Source organism: Mastigoproctus giganteus, chromosome 3 (assembly GCF_048544385.1).
Source record: "Mastigoproctus giganteus isolate SK-2022 chromosome 3, ASM4854438v1, whole genome shotgun sequence".
NCBI lineage: Eukaryota > Metazoa > Arthropoda > Arachnida > Uropygi > Thelyphonidae > Mastigoproctus > Mastigoproctus giganteus.
The window spans coordinates 20846650-20866433 of record NC_143577.1 but is presented as its reverse complement, the minus strand read 5'-3'; the positions used below and the strand labels follow the sequence as shown (position 1 = coordinate 20866433).

At 35.3% G+C, this 19784-nt stretch overlaps 1 protein-coding gene across 1 annotated transcript in view; it reads left to right on the top strand.

The window, feature by feature from the left end:
- LOC150087781 (uncharacterized) overlaps positions 1-19784 on the top strand; it is a 251831-nt gene that overhangs the window by 130288 nt on the left and 101759 nt on the right. Inside the window, exons 8-10 of the mRNA XM_090369876.1 lie at positions 2171-2349; positions 11939-12045; positions 12803-12964. Coding sequence (XP_090226002.1) covers positions 2171-2349; positions 11939-12045; positions 12803-12964 — 448 coding nt within the window. The remainder of the gene's footprint in view (positions 1-2170; positions 2350-11938; positions 12046-12802; positions 12965-19784) is intronic.

Below are 19784 nucleotides of genomic sequence, written 5' to 3'. Positions count from 1 at the left end.
GCTGAAATGTGATGTTAAAAAATTATTTATTTTCAGGTTTTTGCATGAGTTAATATATAAATAGCATGACAAAACAGTTTAAAAGCTCCAATGCAGTATTTCTTCTTGGAAAAAAATAATCGCAAAACTTTCCATCCGGATAATTGACAATGTTTTTTACTTTATACCCCCATACTTTGAATTCCTTGTTTCCTTAGCCAAGAATTTTATCCAGTTTCACTTTTCTTTTTTAATAGAAATTTGATTAAAAAACACTCTACACTTGGACTGATAGTCTGATGCCATCTTGATCTGTTTCCAGTGTACATGCATGGTGGGCACTTGTTTTTTGGGGATTGAAAGCAGTGTTCCCCTCTTCTACTAAAAAGTGTGTTTTTTTATTCTGGTGCACATATCTTCTTTAAAAAAAAAAATTCTGCGATAGAACTGTGTTTAAAAAAACATACACACACTCACGTGCTTAGTTATCACTGAATTATGACCACCCCATTACTAATGGACTATGCTGCATAGTTGTAGTATAAAAAACTGAACAGCTTTGTACACTGGAGCAGTGGTAATTTTCATCTGGTCTTGCAACAAGTTAAAGTGATAAAGTAGCAATTATGGGACATTAAAGGTATCACGGAGTTTCAGAAGAGCATGATTGGGGGAGCTCCTGTGTCAGGTGCTCTCCCAATCATGAACAGTCTTGTTGGTTGCCCACAGCCCGCTGGTTAAGGTGTATAAAGAATGGTGTCGAACAGGTCAAACCACCTCCCACTAACAGAACTGTAAAAGGATTACACAAGGTGAATGTTCATCGTGAGCGAAGGGTACAGTGCATTGTACAGGATCAATGGCAGGTCACTGTGCAACAGTTTACATCTCAACACAGTATGGGGAATGCAAGAACAATATCCCAAATGATGGTGCAGCATCATTATTTGGGATATTGTTCACTTAGACATATGGGGTTCCATGGTAGACAACCCAAGAGACACCCTCTCTTCACCATTAATTGACAGCAAATTCTGTGGTGTCATCAGCATACTGGAGGACTGGAAATGGGTGTGCTAGTCAGATGAATCCAAATACTTGGTACAACACACCAGTGGGCACCTTCATAGTGGTACAAGCGACACGAGTCCATGGATGAGTCATGCATTGGTGCCCATTGTCCAGTAAGGTGAAGGTTGTTTAAGATGGGACATGTTTTGCTGTCAAGAAGTAGACCCCCTAGTCCATATGGACCAACGTTTCAGTGAGGTCTGCTGGCAGCTCTTAGGAGACCACGTGCACCCTGCCATGTTACATTTTTTCCTTTACAGAAATAGGATCTTCCAAGATGATAATGTGCAATGTCATTAGCCCCACACTGTGCACAAGTGGTTTGAGGAGCACAGTGATTTGCCCATCTTGATTGGCCTCCAAATTTGCCTGACTTCAACCCAATTGAATACCTATGGAATGTTTTGGGATGGGAAGTGGGGTGTATCGAGATGCAACTGTCATCTATTCCGACACTGTCAAAAACTTTGCAGGCAGCATGACTGCATACCCATCTAATGGTGTCAAAATAGGTGAATATTGGCTGTTATCCATGCGAATGGTGGTCCAAAATGCTATTGGGTAGGTGGTAATAATTCGCTAATCACTCATTATATATATTCTGTAATAAAATTCTGAATAAAATTTTTGTAGACTATATATATTCTGTAGTAAAATTCTGTAGCACTGTAGATATATATATATATATATATATATATACACACACACACACAGTGCTACAAAATTTTACTCCACCCTCCCCCTCAGCAAATCCAGGTTTCCATGATAAAACTTTTAATGAATAGTCTTCAATCCAAAACAAAAATAAAATAATTGGAGTTAACATAAATTATTTGTATCAAATTGTGGCATGATTCATGTCATCCCCTACACCTTGCATAATGACTGTGAGTAATAATTGCACTTAAAACAAGTAATTGTTTTGGAACATAGACTGATTTCGATAAAGGAGTTGTGTAATTATTTTTTTATTTTATGAATGTAGTACATGCTTGCTGTTTTGGGGGAAGAGAATATTAAATATATAAACAGGTATTATATAAGTTTTGAATTTTTTACATATTGAAAATTCTGTATATTTAAATATAATAAAAATAAATATAAAATGTGTATATTTCAGGGTCATTTTCTACAATGTATACTGACATGTAGCAACAGAAATGTTTTTCACTTCTTCCACCAAAATTGTCAAGCTGTAAAAGAAAATGATTTCCCCATATGTCCTCATTGTGGTACATCTTCAGAATTTAAATCAGTTAGATTAGAACTAAATATTTCTCATAGTTCCCCAAAACATGAGTAAGTTTTTAGTTTCTTATTGTTTATATATGTTTTTTCTATTGTTTATATACATTTTTGAGCATATACAGGATAAATAAAGTGACCATCCCAATTTAAAAATTTTATGGACAAAACCAGTAAGTGTATACTAAAGTGGAATTTGTTTTGACCCGTTTTTGATTTGATTCCAGATTATTTTGAGTTGGAGTAGAATCAAAGTACAGGAACTCTCTGACTTATATAATACTCGACTTACAGAAATTCCACTTTACGTAAGTTTTTGCCAGCTGGTGTAAACTTAAACAAATCGTGGAAACATATTTTGCATCTGTCATTTTCTACAATGTATACTGACATGTAGCAACAGAAATGTTTTTCACTTCTTCCACCAAAATTGTCAAGCTGTAAAAGAAAATGATTTCCCCATATGTATGTCCTCATTGTGGTACATCTTCAGAATTTAAATCAGTTAGATTAGAACTAAATATTTCTCATAGTTCCCCAAAACATGAGTAAGTTTTTAGTTTCTTATTGTTTATATATGTTTTTTCTATTGTTTATATACATTTTTGAGCATATACAGGATAAATAAAGTGACCATCCCAATTTAAAAATTTTATGGACAAAACCAGTAAGTGTATACTAAAGTGGAATTTGTTTTGACCCGTTTTTGATTTGATTCCAGATTATTTTGAGTTGGAGTAGAATCAAAGTACAGGAACTCTCTTACTTATATAATACTCGACTTACAGAAATTCCACTTTACGTAAGTTTTTGCCAGCTGGTGTAAACTTAAACAAATCGTGGAAACATATTTTGCATCCCGTAGAAATAAATGAAGGTACAGTCAGTCCTCGTGTAACACGTGTTTACATGACACGAATTCGATCATACACGATTTATAAATAGGGGAACAATATCTTATATAACACAAACCGAATTCGCTTATGCACGATTCGCCTTTGTGTTTACAAGAAATGGCAGTCGAACGCAACACGATAGGAATGAAGAGAAGATTCTGAAAATGTATTTATGTTTTTTATATCAGTGAAGGAGAAACACATTTCACCATAATAACGTAAAAACCAACACAATTCCAGCTATCGGTATAATCGCAAATGCAATTAGATCGAGTTTACTACCAGTTTATAACAGATTCCACTAGCAGAAATGCAACTGGAAATTGTTTTTATTGTTTTATGGTAGTAACCCCTAGAAATGTGCTTTAGTAAAATGTGAGGTGTTAATAGCGTATCCCTGCCTTTTTTTTTTTATTCAGTTGCTACACGCGCGCAGCTTTGTTTATGTGTATCAAGCGTGCCTTCTCATTTTGTAATTGTGCTTTATTCCCTAAAAATGAGTAAAATACTAAAAGGTGTGAAAAGGAAGCGTACTGGTGACGACACTGCAGATTCAGAGAGAAAAAGAAAAGCAATATCGATAAACAGAGGCAGACGGTGTCAAAAATTCTTACCCGGGAAAATTTGTAGTGGCCTCATACTATGGCTTATGGCCAAAATCACACCGACCTCCGGCCCGCCGGGGTTTTCCCGGTAAGGCTTATGGCCAGTCCGCCTCTGTCGATAGAGAAAAATATGAAATTGTGAAACGCTTTGAGCGAAATGAAAGACCATGTGATATTGCACGTGCTACAGACCTAAATGAGGCATCGCCGGGAATTACAAAGAATGCAGAGAAAATAAAAAACTTTCATAGCAGGAACAACTCAAAGTGTAATTACAATCCATTAGATTAAGACACAAAGAATTGGAAGAGATGGAACGGCTGTCATCTGTTTGGATCGAAAATCAAATAAAAAACAAGTTTGCTTACGATAGAAGCAAAAGCATTAGCAATATTTTATTACGTAATAGTTGTAATAAAATACGTATTTTATTACGATTATTTATTGTATTTGGTAATGTTTTGGTTACAAATGTGTGTTCAATCTTGGGTAGTCGGCACCTAACCCTATTTTTCCCATAGGGCCTGTTGTTTATATTGCACGATTTTGCATTGCACGAGGGTTTCTAGGAATACAACTATCGTGCTATACGAGGACTGACTGTATTGTGAAAATATCGTAATGTAAACTCAGTAACACATTTGTGTTTTTTTGTAATTCGTTCCAAGTCCTGAGAAGTTGAAAATTTCGCTATATTATTAAGCTATTTATCTCTCTAAAAGGTCATATTTATAATGGAAATTGCACTACCCTTTCATCGTTATCATATGTTCCTGTTATAATAATCAATTTTGAATGCCTTTGTGATATTTTTCTAAAGCAATTTTCTGGAGGTCACAACCATAAAACAATAAAAACAATTTGCACTTTCTGGTTTATTGGGCTTTTCTCTTAATGCATTTAATTATAAACAGGTAGTAAACTCGATCTTATTGCATTTGCGATAATACCGATAACTGCAGTTCTGTGGGTTTTTACATTATGGTATTATGGTGAAATGCGTTCCCATTCACTGAAATCTTCAATCATATAAAAAACAAATTTTCAGAAACTTCTCTTCATTCCTATTTACGTATTACAATGAAGGGAAAAGGACCAACAGAAAGTGCACGTGCTGGCAGTGCCAGGAAATGGAACAAAATTTAGAAATGAAGATGAAAATGATTAAGAAATACGAAGCAGGACAAAGTTTGTCATCTATTGCAAGGGAATTAGGTCTCACTGCTTCAGCAGTGAATACTATTTTAAAGGACAGTGTATGTATAAAAGAACATGTCAAAGTATCAATGCACTTAAGATCAACAGTGATCACAAAACAGCGTTCAGGTGCTATATCGAAGATGGAACAGCTATTAATAATATGGAAAATCATATTCAGAAGCGAGTGCCCCTGAGTCTAATGACCATTCATGCAAAAGCAACAAGTATTTATAAAGTTAAGGATAAGTACAGTGAACCAACCCAAATTCATTGCAAGCAACAGGTGGTTTATTATGTTAAAGCATCGCGCTGGTTTCCATAACGTTAAAGTATGCAGAGAAAGCGCCAGTGCCAATTCTGCATCTGCAGAGAAATTTTGTGATGTGTTGGAAAAAATTATTGATGGAGGTGGCTATTCAATGCAGCAAATTTTTAACGTTGACGAGACTGCTCTGTATTGGGAAAAAATCTTTTTCAATGCCAGACAAAAAATACAATGCCAGATTTAAAGGTGTCAAAAGATAGGGCCACACTCTTGCTTGGGGGCTAATGCAGCAGGAGATACAGATTAATACCACTGCTTGTGTACCATTCTGGAAATCTTCATGCATTTAAGGGCATCAATAAAGGCACCCTACCTGTGCATTTCCAGTCGAACCAGAGAAAATGGATAACAGTATCTCCTTTGAGGATTGGTTTAAATGCTGCTTCATTCCCGAGGTCGAAAAATATTATAAAGACGACGTCGTTCCTTTCAAGATTTTGCTTCTATTAGATAATGCTCCTGGACATCTTACGCATCTAGATGATTTCAATTCAAACGTGAGTCATATTTCTACCGCCAAACACGACTTCACTCATCCAACCTATGGATCAGAGTGTTATTTCGAATTTAAAAGCATACTATTTACACACAACATTTGCTCAGGCACTGTCTGCAGTAGACAATGAGAAAAAGTTTATGTTAAGAGACTTTTGGAAATCTTACAATATTTACCATGCCACCTTAAACATTAATAAGGCATGGATGGAAATTACTAAAAGCTGTTTAAATGGCACATGAAAGAAAATATACCCACAGCACTTAAAAGGCTTTGAAGGATTTGAAAAAGACGAATCATATGAAGAGGTTACAGATAAGATTGTAAAGGTTGTAGAGCTACTTCAGTTGGAGATTTAATGCCAAAGACGTATAGAGAAAGAAGAGAAGGAATTATCCGACGAAGAACTTATTGACTTGCAGGCAGCGATGGTGAAAGAAGAAAATGTGATGAAGCTCAAGATGAACCAAATGAGGAGCCGAGATGCTTCATCACCAGAGAGATGGCAGTGGCAAGGTTTGAGAAGATGGATCCTGACAGCGAACGATTCTTAAAAGTTAACAGAGGGGTGAATGATATGCTTGCTTGCTACAAAGAAATCCACGATGAAAAGAAAAAAATCCACTGTCCAGTCATCCGTTAATATGTTCTTTCGTAAGGTTGAGCGGCCGATCCTTTCTAAATCTCCACAGCCTCAACCTCCTTCTGGCAACGATGCTCAAGAGGTAAAACTTACTGATGTTATGCCTGTCTCCTCTCTTTTTTTTTCTTTTTTTTTGTAATTTTATAATTTTGAAATTTTTTAAATTTCATGCTCTTGTAATTTTTGCTGTGCATGAAATAAAAAATTTAATAAATACAATAAATAATTTTATTTACATGTTTGTCGAACATTTCTTTTTTGATTCAATCAATTCATCGAACACAGTTGCGAGTGCTGCACAAGCATGGGGGAAATTCCAACTTACGTTGTGTTCCCCAGAACACAACCCTTACGTAAGTCGGGGAGTTCCTGTAAATGATATCTAACTAGACTTTAAATCTCAAATTTTCTTAGAACCATCTAAAAGCAGTAGATTAGTCAATGTGTAGCTGACAGCGGCGATGCCATGGTGTTTCTTTGTGAATAATCTCTTCTAGAATGTTTAACAATTTCCTTAAAACTATACTCTCAATTATTTTAGCTTTGTGTTTGTATGATTGATGAGCAGAGGAGGCAACATAATCTCTATTACTTATTTTAAATATAGGCTTAAAGAGCGAAAAGGATAGATTAACTAGATTATGAATCACAAATTAAATATTATCACTATTTCCAAAAGGCCATAATGTATAATAATGTAAACTGTCGGATTCACAGTTCAGAAATAATTACAAGTTATTCTGGGGAAAGGGGGAGTAATATTTCATGAAAATTTTCAAAATAAGATGATCAGAATTGGTATATTAGTTGTGCAGCTGTTATTAGACTTATAACTGGTTTCAGAATACTGTGTAAAACATAAGCAGAGGGAATCAAGTTTTATGTATACTCCCTTTTGGGTTTAGTGAAGGTTCTAAAATGTCTCCAGAGGGATCTAAGGTCTGAATTGTGTACAGCGCTAGAAATGAATCCAGTTGGTGCTTATATTCTGTATTCACATGACATTTAATTTCCTCCAATAAAAAGTTTTTTTATTGTAATAAGAGATTAAATAACACTACATTCCATATATGTATTTCCATGTATATCTTTCTCTCCAGAAATTAAAATCTTTTATGATTTAGTATTGATTTTTTTAACAAGTAAAATGATTTTTTTTTTACAATAGTCTCTGAAATCCATTGAACACTTTTTGTGAGTTTTTCTGTTTATGCATATATGATTAAGTTAAAATAAATGGCCTATCTTTAATTTCTATCCAAAGCCGAATTTATTGACAGGCTAGTCATCATGACTTCCCTCCTGTCATGCCTTGAAAAAATTGCGTCACTTTCATATTCGGCTCCCAACTCTCAGATTTCGTGTCTATGATTTCGTGCCTGAGATTGCCTATGCTTAATATCATTAGAGACTTTGGCTCTACCTGTCTTTATTATTTGTTATAAATAATTACAGATACTGCCTAGGCATTTTCTGGTACTTTCTGTAATAAAATATTCTCCACTTTCCCTACAATTTTTTTACTTCCCATCATTCTAAGCAGGTCTAAAAAGTGTTTCACACTTTTTAGACCTACTTGGTCAAGACCCACTTATTTGCACGTTGGCTTTGCAAACAGAGGTTAGATTCATTTACTACAAGCATTAGGATCCTACAATTAGTTAATCTCATTAAAAGAATCTAACAATATACTAGAAAAATGAACCAACACAGGATTCAGGAGGTCACCCAGTTTGTTAAGACTTCATCTGTTGAAAGTCCAAGGTGCATGAGTATTCCAGTATCTGAACTTTCTTGCCATTTGCCATCTGGAGAGCTGCTTTGCTTTCTGTAAAAGATATTTATGGAATATTTTGATCATTATCTCAATTTGGAGAGAACTTAAAGATAAGTCAGAATATAGTGTGATATTTCTGGAGATAAATTCTATTCTGTCATGTTTTAAAGTAAACAACTTCATTCAGTAATAGACATAATCAAAACTGAGCAAATTTTAAAATTGACTTACTACTGCAGGACAGTGCCCAGCATCCTTTTATTTTAAATTCCTAGCAATTCATATACAAGGCAAATGGATTAAATTTATGAATAATGGAAGGAATTAATTAACATTGTTAAAATACACAACATTCAGATTATAACTAATTGCTGTATGCAGCATTTGGGCTTATCACACTATAGCCTTAGTTGCCACCACACCATTAACATTCATCTATCCACATAGAACAAAAATCAGTCAATGCTTAGGATATAGAATTGTTAAACTTTGCCCTTTCCTATTGGAAATAATTAACCCTGGAAGATAAGGTACTTTCTTTCAGGGTGAACAGAAACCTGATGTCTTTCAATGATATACAGGAATTTTTCTAGCAGAGATAAGGAGGTCAGACCACAGTACTGTATACAGGTCTGGAGGCCTCATTTTAAGAAGGATGTAGAGCTGTTGGAATGAGTACAGAGAAGGGCAACAAGATTAGTGAATGGAACAAAGGGTTGCTCTTACAAAGAAAGGCTTAAGTTTTGTAAATTGCAGTGTCTTGAGACTAGGCACCTGCTAGGTGATCTGATTGAGGTGTATAAAGCCTTGAATGGTTTGAGCATGCTCAATGCTGATGGGATGCTTCCTCTTGCTCAAAATAATCGCCTGAGAGGGTATAAATTCAAATTGAATAAAGATGGTTATAGGATAGATGTGTGGAAGTTTGCCTTTAGCCAGCGGGTGGTTGATTGCTGGAACAAACTTCCATCTGTCGTTGTAGAAGTTGATAGCTTAAATAGATTCAAGACAGAACTTGACAAACATTTGGAGCGAGTAGATGGGTGAAATAAGTGTTTTTTTTTTTTTTTTTTGGCTGATGCTATATAATCTTGCTTTCTTGCATCATGTGCCTTTGCTAATGCTAAAGATGTCATGTCATAATAATCTTTTCTTTTTGAGTCAAAGAACAAGATCCAGTCTTACAGAAGAAGCAGCAAAAATCATCTATGATATGATAACAGTACTTTTGAAAAGAAGACCCAGCATAGCTGAATGCACATGCATTTGAGTGAACTATGGTTCAAGCCCATGTGATGCTAGATATGATTAACAATTATATTCATTGTCAAAATAATTAATTATAAGCTCCTTTGACCTAGTGGTTGTGCCAGAGTATTATATCTGCCCATTTCCTAATTTAGAAAAAAATTTCTTGCCTATTTTTAAATGTAAAGAATTAACTCATAAATTATCAGCGGAGTTTATGTAGTGTAGATAGAAAAATGTGACATTAATGGCTTAATAAACTTGTTTCATAACAAAGAAAAAGTTAGAAATTGTAATATTTTTTTCTGATATTAAAATAACACTCACTAGTCTGAAAAGTCAAGCTGAAAATCGTCTGCACTATATATGTGTTTGTATATATTTTTCCTTGTAGTTTTCATAAGTTTTTTTATTTTAGATAAGTTATAGAATTTCTTAAAGTACCGATATGATTGGACTCAAGTTCAAATAGCAAAGCTTAATAAACGGTACTCACCTTAGATAATCTGCTGTTGTTACATGAAGTAGGATGGAAGAATGATTTTGAGGCTTAAGCGGTTTTGAATAATTTAGAATTTAAAAATAAGTTAATTGGTAAGGATACGGAATTAAAAACAGAATTAAAACATGCTCAAGGAAGTAGAAGTGCACAACTTCGCCCCTGGTTGTCATTGAAGAATTAATTAAAAACTTTAAAATATGAAACCGGTGAAGCCAAAGTCATAAACGGCTGACTTTTGTTTTTTAATATCATCAGTTGGCAATACTAAAGTGAGAAGAGAACACGCATTTTAAAGACTTCTGTGCTCCCGTGATGCTCTTTGTGACATGCTGGAATCTTAAGTGCGTGAGATTCTAGACCAGGGAGAAGTTGGAGGGTAGTTTCACATTTATGACATTTAGTTTTGTGTGATGGCGGCACCATTCTATAATAAGGGCTTCGTATTGAAAAATTTTGTAACTAGATTTTAATTTTATGATGGTAATGGCAGAATCAACTAAAGGGGTGTGGTTGTGGGAATGTACGTGTAGTGTAAGTTCGGTACTGGATTGCCCTGTTTTAAAGCTGTTATAATGGTAATAAGCCCGTATGTTAGAAGTTTTTGTGGAACCATATTTGGTGGTGGTGCTTCCGATGTAGCAGGAATTGCAATTTTGCTGACATTTAATTAAATATATAATATTATTCATATCATTTATTTGGGTATTTATATGTTTCTTTGTATGTATTAAATAGTGACCCTAATTTGTTGCATGAAGAAAATATAAGTGTGATATCAGTGCCTGCGAACACATGACGGAACTGTCTAGCAAGACTACTGTAATAAGGGAGAATGATGCGCGTGCTCCATTTTGTGTTGTGTTTGGATAAATTGTTGATGTTATTCTTAGTGACCGAAATTATGTTTTGGATTAATTGGAACAGATATTTCCTGGACATGAACTTTTTTGTAAGATATTGTAATTCAACAGATAAGTCGTCTTGTGAAGAACTGTATTTTATAGCGTTATGAATTTGGTTATAAAGAACGGCTTTTTTTGTACTAAGTGGGTGGTGTGATTCAAAGTGTAGATATTTACCTGTGTGTGTATTTTTCCTAAAAATCTTGGTTACCAGTTTGGTGCCTGTTTTGTATATTGTGAGGTTAAGGAAATTGATTTGGTTGTTAACTTCTGTTTCGAGTGTATAACGGAAATATCCATTCCAATTAATCCGAAACATAATTTCTGTTGCTAAGAATAACACCAACAATTTATCCAAACACAATACAAAATGGAGCACGCGCATCATTCTCCCTTATCACAGTAGTCTTGCAAGACAGTTCCGTCAAGTGTTCGCAGGCACTGACATCACACTTATTTTCTTCATACAACAAATTAGGGTCACTATTTAATACATACAAAGAAACATATAAATACCCAAATAAATGATATGAATAATATTGTATATTTAATTAAATGTCAGCAAAATTGCAATGCTTTTTTTTTTTTTTGCAGTTCCTCTATCTTGCAGTAGAGGAGAAATGAAAGAGAAAAATTGACACTTAGATGCATTCTATAATTAGAAACACCCGGAAATTTAAACCTACTTGCTCTAAATATTTCTGATAAGTTCCTTTCTCTTTAATCAGTAGAATGCTAGAAAAATACACATAAAAGAGAACACAATTGGTGATGACTAAATACTAAAATGACTATGTTCAAACTTAATGCCACTATCACATGATTATGATATTCACCATTGTTGTTCTACTAACAGTAAACATCAGAGAATGATGCTTACTTAGATTTCTGTCAATGATATCAGAGAAAGGATTTGTTGGTAACTGGCAGCAATATTCAAGTTGTCAAGCAAGTAATAGATGATCTGACATGACTGTTATGCAATTGATTATTATGTTACAATTCTTGTAAGATATAAATATAACAATATAATTATAATTTATTGGTAGATCAAAGAAGGAAAAGGGAGCTGTAGAAAAATCTAAGAAGTTAAATGGAGTAATTGTACCAAAAACTGTTAAAATTATTGAAGTTCCCTCCAAAGAAACATGCAGTAGTAAGTAGTTTTCATTTCATTTCCTCCCAAAGCAGATGATATTGGCTTGAAAATCTAGCATTAATTTTCATTAGCTAATGACCTGTTGTTAAATAACACTGCTTTTATATGTGGAATGTTTTAATATGGTCTATATTCAGTTCCATTCCTTTCCCCATTACCTGATGAATTTATTGAAAGAAAGTGTGAATTGCATGTATTTTTGATTTCTCCCCCCCCCCACACGCACAAACACACACCACCTGTTTCTCGCACTCCACGATGGCATAGACTTCATTTTTTATGCATAGACGTTAGTCTGTTACATATATGTCAGCCTATTTAACAAAATGTGACTGCTGAGATGCCTTATTTCATGTAGTTTAAACCATATCCTAACCTTTTTTTCATGATGCTCTGCGACTGAGTGGACTTGGCACTTGCCACCTGTTTAGAACAGTCCAAGTTTGATTCCTCTCATGATGCAAGCAACTTATTGAAGTATTTTCAAGCAGAGCTCAGGTATATAGCATTTCAGACTGTTCATCTTTTTTTTTTTTTTTACCCATCACAAATCAGCAGATTGACCTTAACATACACAGCTTTTGTAGCCATGCCATACCAATAATCCCAAACAGGGGCCAACTTTACACCTTTAAAAAGGATCCCCCCCCCCTTTTTTTTTCTTTCTTTTTTTTTTTTTTTCTCTCTCTCTTTTTTTTTTTTTTTTTTTTTCCTCATATTATACCATAAGTTATTGACATTATGTTCTTAACAGCGTCTTCCCTAGGGAAATTTCTGCTTGGTCCAGATAAACAACAGAATCAAACTATGTTAACAAGTATATCAAGTGAAAAGCCAATTAACTTGAGATATACTGCCAAAAGCTTCTATTCAACTGTAAAAAGTGGAGATACAGAAAAAGTATTAAGCATATTAGGTAAGCTACATTACTTGCATAGTTAATTACTTATAGGAGTGTGTTTTTTCTTTTCTTTCCTTTCCTTTTATTTTTTTTTTAAGGCTCAAGTTATGAAAAATATTTTGTCATGATTTTTGTATAATAAAACAATGACTTGAATGCATTTTTAATATATGATAATGTATAACGAAATATCAACTACACAATTATATATATATATATATGAGTTATTCTAAAAGTAACAAGCAAATTTATTTTAACCCTTTTGCAAGTACATGCATATACACTGCATATACACTATCATTGATATCCAGACACCTGCCTTTTGACAAAAAAAAGGAACTTTTATTGTGTCATTTAATATTTTGTGCTGAACCCTTTCCTTTTATGACAGCCTTCAATCTTTGCGGCATACTCTCAACCAGCTTTTTATAAATGTCAGGTGATATGTTCCTCCACTCAGCCTTTAATGCAGCCACCAGTTCGGCCGTGTTCTTTAGGCGATCTTGATGTATGTGACAATCCAATACATCCCAAAGATGCTCGATAGGGTTCAGATCAGGACTCTGGACTGGCCAATCCAACTTTTCAACACCCATATCCTCAAACCACTCTGTTACAACCCAAGCAGTATGGCATGGCACGTTGTCTTGCTGATACAGGTATGGGCCTACCCTGAAGTATGACCAATCTGGCATAATGTTGGAAGTGCATAATTGTTCAGGCTGTCCTGGTATTGCACAGCATTCATGGTTTTGTCAATAACGACTAATGGGCCCAATCCAAACCATGAAAGGAGCTCCATACCTTGACACTGCCTCCACCAAACTTCATTTTTGGGAGGATACAATCAGGAAGGAACTGTTCCTCTGGCATTCATCACACTCAGGAACAGCCATCAGAGTGGTAGAGTACAAACCTCAACTTATCTGTCCATAGGACTGTTTTTCCACTGCTCTACAGTCCAGGATTCACACTCCTTACACCATGTTAATTGGCGTCTAGCATTTGTTGAGGTGATCAACTCTGTTGAGCTGTTGAGGTAATTCTGTTGAACGCGTCATCACTTTTGCAATTGTCTGTCGAAGCCCAGCGTGCATATTTATAGCAGGTTCTGTGATGTCCTACCAGATATTAATGGTAGGGCAGGGTATATACATTTTCGATATATAAACTCTGTGGAGTATGTGTATGTATATGTTTCAACTCCTTTCAGATAATGTGTGCTCATTCATTCATTGATTGTTTAAAAAATCTTCAAATTGCAATAGGTATTGCTGTGTCATATTTTCTTTCAAGTAATTGAAATTGAAACGATGACACGTTCAACAATTTATAATAGCAGTCAGTATGAAAAAAAAATTTTGAAAATCAGAATAAAAACTTATACCTGTTAGCAACAGTTGTCTGACTTGGACTTAAAAAAAGCAATATTGAATAAATTTTCAGGAATGCTGGTCTATAATTTGAGAAAACTGAATCATGTGATATAAAAAAAAATAATAAAATAACAAGCTTATTTATTTAAAAAAATTTTTTTTAAAATTCTGATTTGATTTTTGACAGTTTTACTTTGTTGAACAGTCAAGTTAAAATAAGAAAAATGAATATTTAAAAAGTTCTATATACAACGTTCATTTTTACAAATCTTCAGAATTCCACAGAGCACACCATCATAGAAACTTACAGCATGTAGCTATCTGCATTCAGAATATTTACCACTGCAGGATCACATATGTTCTGTGAGCTCACTGCAAGAGCCCATGCACATCTAGGAACTCACTGAAAGAGTTAATGAAGTTATGTGGAATAATTGTCTTGTCATCTTCACAGTACTTACTAATAGTGCAGGTGTAACTACTAAACAGTATGAACTGGTTTGTATGGAGGGTAGGAGTGCCATGCACATAAGGGTCAAATTTGAAGTTAAAAAAAATTGCATGCTTCAAAATAGAAATTTCCACTGCAGCCATCCTGTGGCAAGCACAGTTACAACTTCACCGAGGGAAGGTGCCTGCGTACACCACATACTATTAGAACATTTAATAAGTCACATAAGATGGATCATACCTTGTTATTGTAAGTTCACATAATACCAATTTTCTGTTATGGCTTTCCTTGTAAGAATCACAATAAAAAAAAAAAGCAAAAAAAAATTTTTATTCTTGTTCATAAACAGTTCCCGTTACCAAATTAAGCAGTGACATTTCTGAATTGACTTATGTGGTAGATGACTTTCATCAACGTGCACTACCACCACTTTGTTTTTGGGGCTTAAGTGGGGGAACCCATGTGTAATCTCCAGAGTAACACTCTGGTAAACCTTCCCCCGTCTCTTCCATCATGCAGTATGATTGATGTCATTTGAGATTATGATGGACATCATGGTAAGATCCAATATTCTTTGCATTTTGAGGATACAGCTCTAAAACAGTATTTTTAGCCGGGCCGCTTGTTAGTACACTGGACCAAACATATTGGTAACTCTCTAGGAGGCTTCCACATCAGCTAGTGTATAATCTCTCTGCCTTAACTCTACAAGTTAGTGACTGGAGGGAGTCTGAGTAGTATCTATGTGGAGAGCATTGTTGAGGCCATGTTATGTCAAGAACCTGGGTATATTCTTACCCTGTGTATGCCATATCCAAATATTTCATTACTTCATACAGCATGTCTCCCCCCCCACTATTTTTTCTTACTTATGAATACACCATGAATTGTCAAACTAATAGAGAAAACTTATCTGCAAAAAGATCTAAACCTCCTAAACACTTCCTTGTTCGTTTCACAAATGTATGTGGTCTCAGTTCTAATCGCAATGATGTCCATTTTAACTTAGTCTGCCAAACTCCATGTACCTTTTCTGACAAAATCTCAGTTATCAGTTGTTTCAACCACTGCTCATCTCAGTTGTCCGAATTATTCACTGTATGATTCCCTTCGCTTCGATGGTGGTACTTGTGCATATGTCCATTCAGATATTCCCTATCAGAGATTCAATAATTTGGAATCTCCTCTTTTCAATCTTCTCTGGTTTAAAATCTCTCTACCACATTCTCTCCAATTCATCTGTTGCCTCTATCGTTCTCCCAGCTCCACTAATCACTTGGAAATTTTTCACTTCCTCTCTTTGAAACTTCAGCTGGCTTCCATTTTCTAGTCACATGGACCCGGCTGGTCAAGATGCTGAGGCTCTTGCAATTACTAATGACCTCACACAGATTGTTCATTTACCTGCCAAAATACTAGACAATCCTTACATGCTTGATCTTTTTCTCACAAACAACCAACCCTTCTAAGTATGCGGTCCAAAACAAGTGGGGAAATACCTGATGGTATTTCTCCACATGTTCTCAAAACCTGTACTCCTGAAATTACTTCTGTTTTGTTGCCTTTCTCACTTTCTTATTCCAAAGTGGTCTTCTAGGCACCTCAGACCACAACTTGGTGATGGGCTCTTCCCCAATGGAGCCTTTGTCTCATGACCATTCCCAACCTTGTTCTTTGGCATTACAAGAATACAAAATGGGATGATCTGCGAGATTTCTTTTCCTTGATCGGATTACTGTTTCAAGTCTTCTGATGTCAACGTTTGCTCAGATTGTGTCAGTGAAATTATTCTTGTAGGTATGGAATACCTACAAGAATAATTAAAATCTCATTCTTTATCTAAACTCTGGTTTTCCAATAAATGTGCTAAGTCTGTTCAAGAGAAGAATGTTGCATATCGTAATTGGCTTGTTTCCAAATCTTCAGTTTCATTTGGAAAACTGAATATATAACTACTTTACAATTGTAAAGCAGTTATTAATCCGTCCATACTAGATTTCAAACAGGCTAAGGGTAGAAAACTTGTTCCTTGTCCAACTGGTAGCCAGGCTTTCTGGTCTCTTGCTAAAGCTATTGGCTGCAACTTTTGCCCATCTTTGCTCCCACCTCTGTCAAAACCAGATGGTTCTATTGCCACTTCAGCCAAGGATAAAGCTGACCTGCTAGCATCCTAATTTTCTTCGAACTCATGTATTAATGATCTTGGTAAATCACCTCCCACTGTTCCCAGTATGCTCCATTCAATTCCCGCATTATAGCCTTAGTTGCTAATGTGCCAATAAAACCCCCCATTCAATTCCTCCTGTGGTCTTCTGTCAAAAGGATGTCAGAAGAATTTTGACAAATCTTGATGCTAAGAAAGCTCCAGGTCCCGATGGTATTTCTCCACTTGTTCTCAAAACCTGTGCTCCTGAAATTACTTCTGTTTTGTTGCCTTTCTCACTTTCTTATTCCAAAGATGTTTTTCCTTCTGTGTGAGGCGCCTCCGTAGCCAGGTGGGAAGGAGCAGCAGTGCGTAGCACGCTTCTTGATTAGACCGGGGTTCGAGCCAGTCACCACCAAATACGGAGAATGCGGAAAGGTCAGGAATGACCACCACATATCCCGGAGCAATATGGCCTTAGTTGCTAATGCTCCTAAAAACCAAATAACAAACAACAAACCTTCTGCGTGGAAATTTGCTCATATCCAGCTAGTTCCTAAAAAGGGTGACAAATCCCTCCCATTTAATTATCGTTGCAACTACTTCTACTCTTTCTAAAGTATTGAATAAATCAATAACTGTCAGCTCTTAAACTATCTAGAAACCTTCCATCTGATCAGCGATCGCTAGTATGGATTCTGTCATTGTTGATCTGTTGGTGATATTCTGGCTTATGTTACCCCTCTGTGGACAAATTCAATGGAAAAGTTTGGTGAAACTCAAGCAGTTGCTCTTGACATTGCAAAGGCTTTCAATCATGTTTGGCATAAAGATCTTCTAAATAAGCTTTGAGTTTATGGTTTGCCAACTGTTTTTTGTAATATGGTATCCAGTTTTTTCTCTGACCGCTCACCGCGGGTGATGGTAGATGGCTCTGTCTTCTAGCTTCTCGACTAATGCTGGTGTTCCCCAAGGTTCAGTTCTTTCTCCCACTCTTTTCCTCTTATATATTAATGACCTTCTTCCATTGACCAGAAATCCTATTCATAGTTTTGCTGATGATAGTGTATTTCGTGGTGTCTAACTTAATTTCTGATGCGCCACGCATCAGAAATTAAAATGTGCCACGATCTAGCATCTCAAGAATTTCATTGCACATGGTTAAAAAGTTAATCAACACATATTGAAAATTGTTGTTTATAAATTTTAAAATTAAATAAATACAATTCAGAATTCTTATTTTAAATTCACACGTATTTAAAATTTTAATTTATGCGAAGCTTGTGTCTTCATGTCATCTGCCAAGCTTTCAAAATTGGGGATATACTGTGATAAGGCCAACCGTAAAAATCTTCTGTATGCAAGTCTGTAAGAGAACAGCGATTCCTCATCTTTATTTGTTTCAAATACGAAAAGGCCTATTCACATAGGCTCCTCCGTAGCCAGGTGGGAAGGAGCAGCAGTGCGTAGCACACGCTTCTTGATTAGACCGGGGTTCGAGCCCGTCACCACTAAATACGAAGGATGCGGAAAGGTCAGGGAATGACCACCGCATATCCCCGAGCAATATGGCCTTAGTTGCTAATGCTCTTAAAAATCAAATAACTAACTAACTAGCCTATTCACATAGATATGTGGAACCAAAACAGCAATTTAAAAGTTCACTGCATTTTTTTACATTTGGGAACTTTTCTCGGCAGACATATTTCCAAAAGTCTTCTTCTGATGATCTGACTTTCAGGAAGATATCGTTTTGCAATGTAAGAATTTCATTTTCAAGTAATATTTTCTCCATGTGAAAAATCTCGGCAATTTTTGTGCAATTTGTTTCGCATCTAAATCAACATTAAATGGATAAGAAATATATTGATAATGTCTTCAATTGTTTTAAAATCACTGAATCTGGTTTCAAAATCATCCACAACATTCTCAGTTTCAGAAACATATTTCCCACTATTAAATTCAAAAACGGATATTTTTGCAAATGATATTGCATATTTGCAAAATGATCGAATTTATTTTCCTTTGAGATCTTTAGCCATTGGCAAAAATTGATATTTATATGCAAAAATACTACTAATCAGTGCGTTGAAGTGCCTTTCTAAATTTCCTTTTTTGGGTATAGCGACGGAAGCATTACAAATCAAACAACAGCATTTTTCTTTTATCATTACAAAAATAAGTATTCTAGTTCCCACTCTTGATGAAAATTATACGTTTTGCAATTTTTCGTAGTATTCATTTTAAATCAAAGGTTATTGAATTAATGCAGTATTCGTTTTAAATCAAAGGTTATTGAATTAATGCAGTATTCATTTTAAATCAAAGGTTATTAAATTAACGCATAAGTACTGTCCAGTTATTAATATTAACTAAATATTAATAGTAAGCTAAATAATTCGACACATATACTGCTCTGCACCGCACGACTGCGTGAATTTTCATTAGACAAGCCTGGTGGCCGCATGGCAAAAAGAGTAGTTACGTAGTTCAATGGATTTGTAATTAGCATATGCAGTGGAGCATATAATAATAATATTTAGATTTTGACAAATCTATTTTTTATATATATTTAAAAAATCGTCATGATCGACCGAAATTAAAGCCGCGATCGACTTGTTGGCCGCCCCTGGTGTATTGAATTCCCACCTTCCAGTTTGAGAAATGTTGCCCTGCTCAAACAGCTTCATCTTCTTGAATATCCACTACCAATTCCTTAATTGCTGATCTCCAGGTAATTCTCCAATGGGGCAAAGGTAACTTAGTTGATTTCAATCCTTCTAAAACTCAGTCCTGTCTTATATCTCGCAAAAGGATTCTTCTGCTTCTGTGCTTATCTTCGGTAAGACTGATTTCTAGGCAAGA